We start from the raw sequence: 10701 nt of genomic DNA on the forward strand, positions 1-10701 counted from the left end.
GCGTCCTCAGACTAGTGCGAACTGGATCAAACCGGTTCGGCATGATCGTTTTCGCGGGAAATTTTAACAGCGGCACAGTTATTGGCCTCAATGAACCGCTGGTGTAATATTGATGCGCCGCACATCAATCTATTAATTTGTTAAAATAAATTGAATAAATGATGGTTTATGTCTAATAAGTATTGTTTTTAGTTATTACAGTAAAATTTGAGCATTATTCTCAATATATTTTGGTTTATGAAGTCATAGACAAAAAAACGGATGGGCATTCTTTTTCATAGACGCTTTGCGTCAATGAAGAATGCCCATCCGTTTTTTTATCTATGACTTCATAAACCAAAAATAAATTGAGAATAATGCTTAAGTGTTAAAGTTTTGTTATTAATTTTAGGGACGGCTTATTTCTTAATCACTTTTTGCTTACTCTTGATAAAACTGAATTCTGCAAAAATGAAGGGGGCTTATTTGAGGACAAAAGCTTGTTTGTGACAAGGGACTTATTTGTTGACAGAGCTTATTTGCAGATAAGATATGTTACCATGGAATTCAAATAAACTTTTCATCTAAACTTTGTCAAGAAAATCTTGGTACTGCAGAATTAATATCTTTCATCAAACTGCAAGTAAAAGCTGACACTCATGAACATAGGGTATTCTATCATATTTGTAAGGCATGATATGTATGTGTTATTCTTTAAAAAATCATATTGAAGAATGACCTGGCTTTTTTTGAAAGTTTGAAATACTTACGCATCCTCTCCATCCAGTCCAAGCTGTGCACAGGCTCGCTTTGACAGGAGACGGGGATGGTCCGTTATCTTCTTCAGCACAGTCAACGCCACCAGGGGAGATTTCTTGGTCATCAACAGCTTTAAACAACATGTGGATAATTTTAACAGCTAAATAATTTCATATACATTTGTATGTGCATGATTGAACAGGATTTATCAGACAACATGGCTTGCCAAGTGGGTTGAAACTTGGAAGGAGTTTTTTAAAAGCAGGTTAAGGTCACGTCAAGGTCAGCAGGACCCAGTTTCACTAAAGGTCGTAAGTCTACATGCAGACGTATCTTATGTCTACAATGAGTTTCACAAAAAGTCATAACTCCGCAAAGCGAAAAGTTATGCTTAAATCTACATGTAAGTCTGTTCTTGAGTACACTTAAAATTAAACGTAAGTGAAACAAAACAATCTAAAGGCTTGTTGCAGAACTTTTTTTCCATATATTAAGGCCAAATACAGGCCAAATATCAAGTCCCTATGCATCTCGGTTTGTGAAGATTTTAGCGTATTTCACACCTGTGACATTAAATGAAGGTTAAGGTCATTTATTTGAAGTAACTTACTGTAGTTGCCCTTAACGATTAACTAACACTCGACCCTACTGATGACAGCACAGGGAAAACTCACTTCTCTGTAATGTTTTCCTAATCAACCTTTTTAGTGTAGGCGGTCAATGGAGGACAAAGTTTACCATGGAGAACAAACAAAAAGGACTCAGCCAGAAATTCAATCGTCCACTTCAGTTCCCGTGTTTTTTTTTTAATTTTTATTATTTTGCTTTTTTCAACCATTATTATTACCGGTAGCAGAAGACAAAAACACTGAAACGAAAGTAAGTAATCCACAGAATCTGTTTTCGTAACTACGGAATAATTGATCTCCATTCCAGTCTTAAGTTACGTTTACGTCTATGTCTACATGTACGTTTACATTCAGAGTTACGACACTTTGTGAGACACACCTTACAGAATCGTAAAGAAAGTTGTAACTCTATTTACGTCTACATTTACATTTACGTGTAGATTTACGACCTTTAGTGTAACTGGGTCCAGGGAGGCAAATTCAGTACAAATGAAATGGTCATATCATCATTATCATATGACAAGGAACACAGATGTAAAATATCTAAGTAGTATTGGCAATCACTATTTTATGTAAGTTTTAACCTAGCTGTCTATGGACGACACCAACGACGTCACAGGTATAGCAATAGCTCCCCTGGACTTTGTCCCGGTGAGCTAAAAATGATACATACTTTGAATAAGAACTGAACATTTGAACTTACAGATATATCCCTGCTTCCCATCTGGGCCCAGTTGTTCAAAAGGTGATTAGGCTTATCACATTTTAACAACAATTTTACAATCCTGATAAAATCATTTCTGGTAAAACTAACTTGACAAAATTTCATGAAGCTATAACACTTGTCAGTCTCTTTCTACCTGACAATTGTAAGGAATACATACACTCGGGTTTTGACGTAACGGAGAAATGAGATTTTCACTAATCAAGTGATTAAGCTTACCACTTTTGAACAACTCGGCCCTGGTTTCTGACATCATTAAATCTACAGATGCAACATATGTACCTGATCAAATCTCTTCTGAATAACGCTATGAGTGTGGTAACTCATCTCTTTACTGACATCGCAGTATCTATAGCTCTTAGTCTCTTACAAATGACTCACCTCTTTGACGGAGTCCAGCGACAGGAAATCCTGGTATATCTGTTGTTGAGTCCTCGTTAGGAATAGCCACACAATGAAATCGTTCTTGCGTGTCATGGTCGGCATCCTGAACCAAAATATAGGTATCAGGTACATGTGAACAATTCTATTAATGATGACACAGATTTAAATGCAATTTTGTAAAACTGTGGAACTTCTCTGAACCAATCATGCAAGATACATGAATATTTGGTCAGTTTGGAGAGGGTTCGGTTTGGAGAAGTGATCCATTTTGACCAGAAAGGATTGGGGGATATCTATTGATCAGATGACATTTTGTATCTTTGAACCATTAAAAATGCATTGAAAGTTTATGAATACTGTAAACGTGGTTAGTTTTGCATGGGGTTAATCATGATTTTGATATGCAAACTATACATGTGGGGTTAATTTTCACGATTGATCCACCCATTTGTAGTTCGAGCTTACGCCAATTGGTATCCAAATAATATATGTGGGGCAAATTTTCGCGATCAAAATGACTCAGCGTAATTGGTGTAAATTTCTCCCTCGCGTAAATTTCCACGTTTACAGTACATAGAATGCAGAATTGATAAAAGTTAAACTAGGTAGATAAGTTCCAATATTGATTGTTAACTGGTAACTAGTCCAGTCAGTTATCTCTGACACTCCAATACAAACTTTCTATGATTCAAAATATTAAATTTGTAAAAAAAAAAAAAAAAAAAAAAATATATAAAAGATTGGAACACAAAGACATACATATATGTACTTATGGCATTGTAACTATATTTTTTTGTATTTCCTTCCTTACAGTATCTGAATAAACAGTTTTAAATAGACAAAAGAGCTTGAAGAACTCGACCCCTCATTTACATATCCCGCACCACAACAGCCAGATCTCCATACTTGATCTGTTTGCACTCCTTGCCACTTTCGTCCTCTGAGGTTGTTTTATCATCAAGAGTTTTTTCCTTTTTAGCGACCTCTGCCTTTGTTCGCCGGAGGAAAATAGGGAGCAATAATCTGTTTTAAGCTGTCAGCCATCATCATTCCAAGTTTCCTTTCTCCTGCTGTCGCATCACGCTCTCTTGCCTGCAAAATCAGTAGCATATAGACCATTGAAACGTTGAATCATTGTCTTTACATATATATTGAGATCTTTTTCAACATCTTTATTTTGTAGCTTTTATTTCAAACAGAGAAAGCAGTTTTTCCATTGTTCATATTCCAGAAAAAAAGAAAGAAGAAGAAAGACTGGTTGTTTAAATCGAAGCAAAAAAATACCATTATCTTTTAGATAATTGTTGGCATATGTAAAAATCGTGATCTTATACAAATTTAAATTTCGACATACAGTACCCTTGTTATGGGAGTATCATATTCCATTTTGAATGTTCTTGCTGTCCCCAATAATGTTCCTTTGTGGACGAAATCAAACAGGGCCCATAACTCCTAAAAATAAAATAATGAAAAAATAAAATATTAAGGTTATATATTCATCTACAAAAAAAACCTATAAACATCTGTCATTTACTCAGTCAATATATTGAAAATAATTGCTTTTATCCAGCAGTAAGTTTTGTCCTGTTCAACCAAGTAAATTATCAAATTCTTCTTCATGGCATGTTTTTTTTTTACTGAAATTTCAATATCAAAACAAACAAGTTGTCAAAAATATGTCTGAAAAGTAACTGTATTTATCACCTTCAGATTGTTCTGCACGGGAGTTCCTGTCAGGACGATCCTGTTCTTGGCGCCAATGGCATGAACACCCTTCGTGGTTTTTGTGGGATTCTTTATTTTATGGCCTTCATCTAATATCATGTAGTCCTAAAAGAGAGAGAAATATTCAAGGTTCCTTAATATATAGAATTTTCAAATACCTAACCTAATACTTTTCGAAGTAGCATTTGTGATATTAGGGGCCATGCTAGGTCAGTCGGTTAGTGCGCGGGCCACTTAATCTCAGGTGACATCCTACCCGTGTCAGTTTGTGTTTCTCAGGAAGCTGAGAAATGGACTGGACTCTGCTGCTGTGGTTTTGTCCTTTGGCAAGATACTTTACCCTAATTGCTCCATATGTTGTTCAGTGAGGTAGTCACCAACTACTACAAGAAGATCTTGCCTCAAAATGACCCTGGCTGTTCATGGGGAGATAAACCCAGCAAACAAACAAATTGAGATATTAAAGTGATGCCAAGCCAAATATAATGTCCATTTATGGACATTCTTTAATAGCTTCGTATTGTATGTAAATGATATTTTTAAATGTACACAGGGTTTAATCACAACACTCAAGCATTACCAGTAAGAAGGTTTTTGAAAGGATGAACAGGTCTACTTTTTTTGGCTCTATCACAAAGGCTTCATCGGGACCCGATCTGAGAGAAATTTGAGAGTGAAAAATCTGAAAACAACCCTTCCACTCACCCATTCAAAGTCCCTGTCTAACACGAAGGCTTCATCGGGACCCGATCTGAGAGAAATTTGAGAGTGAAAATCTTAAAACATCCCTACCACTCACCCATTCAAAGTCCTGTCTATCACGAAGGCTTCATCGGGACCCTGATCTGAGAGAAATTTGACAGAAAATCTGAAAACAACCCTACCACTCACCCATTCAAAGTCCCGTCTATCACAAAGGCTTCATCGGGACCCGATCTGAGAGAAATTTGACAGAAAATCTGAAAACAACCCTACCACTCACCCATTCAAAGTCCCGTCTATCCCTCTGACTTAGCTGCTCAGAGCTGGTGACCACAAGACCGTAGGAAGTGAGACACACTCCTCCACGCCGCTGGACCTTAGCTAATGCTCGCTCCTTCTCTCGCTTACTGCTCCCATGGAACAAGGTCACTCGTATACCAGGTGCCCTGTAATAAAATGTCTTACATCTTTATTGATTTTTTTTGTCTCTCTAGTAAAAAAAGAAAAGAAAAGAAATCAAGAGAGAATTTTCAATACAGTCAAACCTCGATGATTCGAACTTCGTTGATTCGAATTTCTCGCTGTATCGAACTTTTTGCTTGGTCCCGAATTTCCTTACTATATAACGCTACTAACGAACCTATGCATGATTTGAATTTTTATAAATCGAAGTTTTCGATGTATCAAACTTTTTTCATGGCCCGTTAGCTATGATGTCATAGGTAATTGACATCTCATGATTCGAACAAAAATTTACCTGTACTGACCACTGGACAGGTGTTGGTCGTGACCCCCGCGGCAAGATTTCACACTTCTACCCTAGATGCCCTGACTGACAATAGGGATAACGATAGCGTGTGTTGTCACACCCGATCATGGGGTTAATTAATAATCAGACCAAATTGATAGATAAAAGGTGTATTTAGAAGCCATAACATTTAATCACTCCGGTAAAACATTTCGGTAGTCGTCTCTGATAATCTTCGCCGCCATTGAAATCAGCGGTCGTTGAGTAAATTTTACGGAACTATAAAACAAGCGGACCAATTTTAAACACAAACAATTAGCGATGTCTTCACTCATAAGTGTCACATTGCAAACTTATACATAACTATCCAAGTAAATCGATTATTTGTCATTCAATCATGCATTCTCCAACCGATCGGCATTCCGTATTTTATATGCACATAACGTAACCGCACGTGTCTTTAGCAGAAAAGCCTAACGACTTACGTAAGTGTGCATTGTACTTCTTTTGCCTTATCTGTTAAACGCGATATAAGTGCTTTGTAACCGATACATAGTTTGTTTAATTAATAAAATGCTTAGGTATAATTAATGAAAAGTATTTTTATTTTATTGTGTTTGAGGTATAAATTAACTAAACTTTTCGATGTGAGCCTGACGGGCAACGATCAACACGAAGACACTGAGGACATGTAACGTTAACATATATGGTCATTTTCAAGAAAACATCGATCTATTGTCAACCATGAATAATTTGAAGTACCGCTGTTTCGAAGTTTTTCTGTTAGTCCCTTGAACTTCGAAACATCGAAGTTTGACTGTATTTACGAAGCAAAAATGTATTCCTGTGAATTTGTAGCATTTTTTGTGCTAAAAGTAAATTTGTAGACACATTTGTGTCTCTTTTGTCAAATAAAGATTATGTTTTAGAATATTGATAGAATCTTACATGGGTCTGCTCCATGGACAGACATATCTCAACCCAAGTGTAAGAGTTTGGCTGGCAACACAAGGCTTGCAGAGTTTGATTATTTTTCTCACTTACTTAAACAAAAAATTAACAAATCGTAAGGTGTTATGAAACCTTTTCTTAGTGCAATCGTCAATGTCTAAATGCAATGAAATAAGCGTCAAAATTGTTGACCTTATCAATTTACGTGTTTATACTACGTAAATAGGTGACGATACAAGAGTAGCGTCATAGTGTGTGCCAGGTGTTTTTCCCTACCCCCATGTGAGATCAATTTATACCATCACTAGCAAGCACAGGATCACTGTCAAGTATACGAGAATACAATCTCCTAATTTTTAACCGGGATTTTCCTACAATTTTTCAACTGGGTCCAGGATCCATTGAATTGAGAATTTCTACGCTACAAAATGTGACATTGGGAAAAACCAAAAATAGTGAAATTCATACAAATTTCAGTTTTTCTTTGATGAATATTGCCTTTATATTACTTTTGATTTCATTTCGCTATCTGTAGCTGTTTTTATTTTTCAAAATTGCCTTAATATAGGTCTTTGTATATAAAACTTACTTAATCATTCAAAAGTGACTTCCAAATTGGGAAATTTTTAGTGACAAATTGGGAATTGTTCACAAGATTTTTTAAGGAGAATGGGTCCTTTTAAAGGACCGTTTCTATTGTAGGAAAATCCCTGCTTAATGACAACCATTAAAGATCTAAAGATGCTAATTTTAGAATAATTTCAGTACATTCCTCATCCTTACCACTTTTTGAACTCTTTCTCCCAGTTAGTGATCAGGGATACCGGCATCACAATAAGGACAGCGTGGACTTTATCCATGTCAAACAATCCTGATAGGAAAGCTATCATCTGTATCGTCTTACCCAGGCTGCATATAGAAAACAACTACTGGAAAAACTTCTTGGCATGAATGTGGAGTTTAACAAGGACAATATGCATTTAATTTGGGGAAATAATTTTTATTTTTTGAAATTCTGGACGTGTTAAGAAAATTTGGAGTTAATTTCTGGTAATGATTTTTTTTTTTTTTTTTTTTTTACTCATTTTGGACTTAACTTTTTTTGGGACAGCAAGACTAAGAATTCTTTAAATACCAAAAAAAAAAAAATCATTGGATAAGGTCAAACAAGAATATTATGCATCTGTTTGTGGAACGTGCTCTTGCTTCAAAATGCTACCTTTAAACTAAGATGCATTTGATAAAACGTAATTGCAACTTGATTTATTTTCATATAAGTTGCTAAAGTGATACAATCTTTATTTAATCAAGTAAGAATACCGTGGGCGGATGCCAAAGTGACATGGATTCTTGTATCAAAATGCATAAAATATGAAAGTTTAACATGCATGTACATTAAATATATTCTTCTATGTTAGTGCGTGGCAGAGGGTGTTGGCACCAGGAGTTTCCACACACCATTGACCATGTGATCTTACCCCATATCATCACCAAGGATACCACCCTTGTGTTTCTTAAATAAAGACCAGAACCAGAGGACACCTGCTTTCTGGTGGTCGTACAGTTTGTTGTATAGGTCTCTGTAAAGGTAGAATCCTTTCCCTAACAGGACCATTCCATTATCATCTTCTTCCTCCGATTCCTCATCCTCCCCATCACCATACTGCTCAAGGTATGCCTAAATCCCGATATACTTTGTAATCAATCAAATATATGTATAAAAATATACCTCCAATGCATATACAAAATGTAGATATGATAAAACCAAATCTTTTGCAATTTAAAGCCACATACTCACGAAGAAACTTATATCAATGTTTACATTTTGAGTTTTTTTTCCTATTTGGGCTTGATACATACCTAACAGACTATCGTGAATCAGAAACTGAAAGAAAATGTGTATTTATGAAAGTATACTGGGGATTCCCAAAAATAATAACTGTGGCTGCCGGACCAAGCTTCTCTGAAATTAGTCCCACAATGCAACGGCGGGATTTACAGTCCATACAAAATGACGGAATGTTCGCAAGCATGGAACTGCGAAAACGCAGACAGATTCCGCCAAAAATAAAATAGATCACGTATGCTCGATATGTAAACAACGGCCATGTGTGTAGTTTATGTGCAGTGCATGTTGTTTTAGCCTCGTTCTCAGCTCCCTGACAAATCTCGCTATAAATATAAATGCGTCGAGTTATTTTTATACACTGATGTCTCAAGGACTCCCTGGTCAAGCGTCCAGGCCAGAGGTCATTTTAATGTTGGGAGAGCGTGAATGAGCATCTTGGATTGCCATTAATACAAGTGTGCAACTAGAATTTTAGGTTGTTCGGGAGTATGTGGCTTTAATAGCCATATCAAAACCTTTATTAATTTTTTTAGCAAATTTTCATTTTTCATACAGAATAAAGGGCATTTAAAGGTGATTTACATTCACAATTTTTTCAATGCCTGATGCTTCATGCTTTTCTTGGCTGGTTTCAATATGAATACAGTCAATACACAACACTCATTTTTTTTATGTCTAGGACATAAAATAGTTATTCACATTTCATTATTCATAGACCAAACACACTTTTCCAATTTGGATTGAAGTACACTTCCCTACAGTATATGCTTGTCTTTGTGTAATTATCCTGGATGTCAAGAGCTGAATGGCATACCAGTATTATAACTGTATTCATGGACATTTCAAAGTCACATATCAGGATTCAAGGCCCCAAATACATACAGTATGTTCAAGGATTTTCAAGGCCAAACAATATATATTCAAGGATTTTTCAAGATTGTATACAAGTACTCTGGACCTGTATAACCCTCATTAGATCTGATAGGATTTGTATCAATAAATACTTTGTTTCTGTGTCTAGTATATACCTCCATCTTCTGTATGCGTCGGACCAGCTTGTCTTTGTGGTGTATCTTCAGTGCTCGCTTGTTCAGCTCCAAAGCCATTCGCACTTGTCCCTCTGATGCCAGCTGTGAGGCTTTAGTGACCAAGCGATTGAATTTCACCTGCTCATCATGTCCCAAGTCCTCTTGACTTTCTGTACGAGGCTTCACATTTTCTGTTCAAATATATATGACCAAATTAGAAATTAGAATATTTAAAAGAATTTAAAATCCAATGGATACAAACATTATGACCAAATATATATTAACAAAACATGTGTTTAGTGACCATGTTATAAGATTTAAAAATGAGTAATGTTGAAAAAGTGATTTTACTTATAAATCAGAATAATATCTCTCAGATTGAAGTTTTATTTATATGTGATCATGAGTTTCATACAAACCCTTGGTGTCAGAATCTTCTTTTACACGAGAAGACAGACCACTTTTCAAATCAGGTTCATCTTTTAGTTGGATGTTATTGAACCTGTCGTAGGTTTCCTTCAGGGCAGTCTCCATCCCTTACTGCTCAGGTTACACACTAACAAATATTGTCTGAAATTATATAATCGAAAAAGATAATTTATAAATCAACTCATTCTTGCAACATAACTTCAGTCATAAACCACAGGGGCATGTCTAATCTTATATCAAATTAAAATTAAAAAACAGAAATACCTATACAGGTATTTCTGTTTATTTTTTTAAGACTAGACATGCACCTGTGCATAAACAGTGAAACATGAACCCAAACCAAAAATGCAAAAGAAGATATGTTTATATGTTTATATTAATCTAAGTCCGTGGTTTGAATAAACCACTGATGGACCGAATGTCCGTGTCCATATATAGGAACCTATTCAGGCTATTGCAATTTACTGTCAAGAATCCAGGATCCTGTGTTGCTGATGTAGAAACAGCCGTTTATGTCTTCGTTTCTCAGCACTCTGCGCAATTTCTTGTTTATCCGTTTTATGACAATATTACCTTGGTGTCACAGAATACAGATTATTCTACCACTGTCTCCATGTCAGAATTACAGATAAGAACAGAATGTGGTAATAATGTTTTACCTCTTTGAAAATTCCGCCACTTTCCTTATGATGTCATGAGGAGTTTTATCACCTTAGAGCTTAGCATTAAAATCGAGCTGGATTCAAACGTCTTTATGATCTTCAAACTTCGGAACTCTCCTATGTGAAGTTTAC

General features: G+C 35.8%; 1 protein-coding gene across 1 annotated transcript in view; it reads right to left on the reverse strand.

Moving 5' to 3' along the window:
* LOC117332168 (DNA excision repair protein ERCC-6-like) overlaps positions 1-10601 on the reverse strand; it is a 47136-nt gene extending 36535 nt beyond the window's left edge. The window contains 12 exon segments of the mRNA XM_033891053.1: positions 750-868; positions 2473-2578; positions 3349-3482; positions 3484-3567; positions 3835-3927; positions 4180-4305; positions 5183-5348; positions 7385-7510; positions 8080-8279; positions 9479-9669; positions 9898-10048; positions 10567-10601. Coding sequence (XP_033746944.1) covers positions 750-868; positions 2473-2578; positions 3349-3482; positions 3484-3567; positions 3835-3927; positions 4180-4305; positions 5183-5348; positions 7385-7510; positions 8080-8279; positions 9479-9669; positions 9898-10012 — 1460 coding nt within the window. The 5' untranslated portion in view covers positions 10013-10048; positions 10567-10601.
* Between the last annotated feature and the right edge of the window lie 100 nt (positions 10602-10701).

This window comes from Pecten maximus, chromosome 8 (assembly GCF_902652985.1).
Source record: "Pecten maximus chromosome 8, xPecMax1.1, whole genome shotgun sequence".
Taxonomy (NCBI): Eukaryota; Metazoa; Mollusca; class Bivalvia; order Pectinida; family Pectinidae; genus Pecten; species Pecten maximus.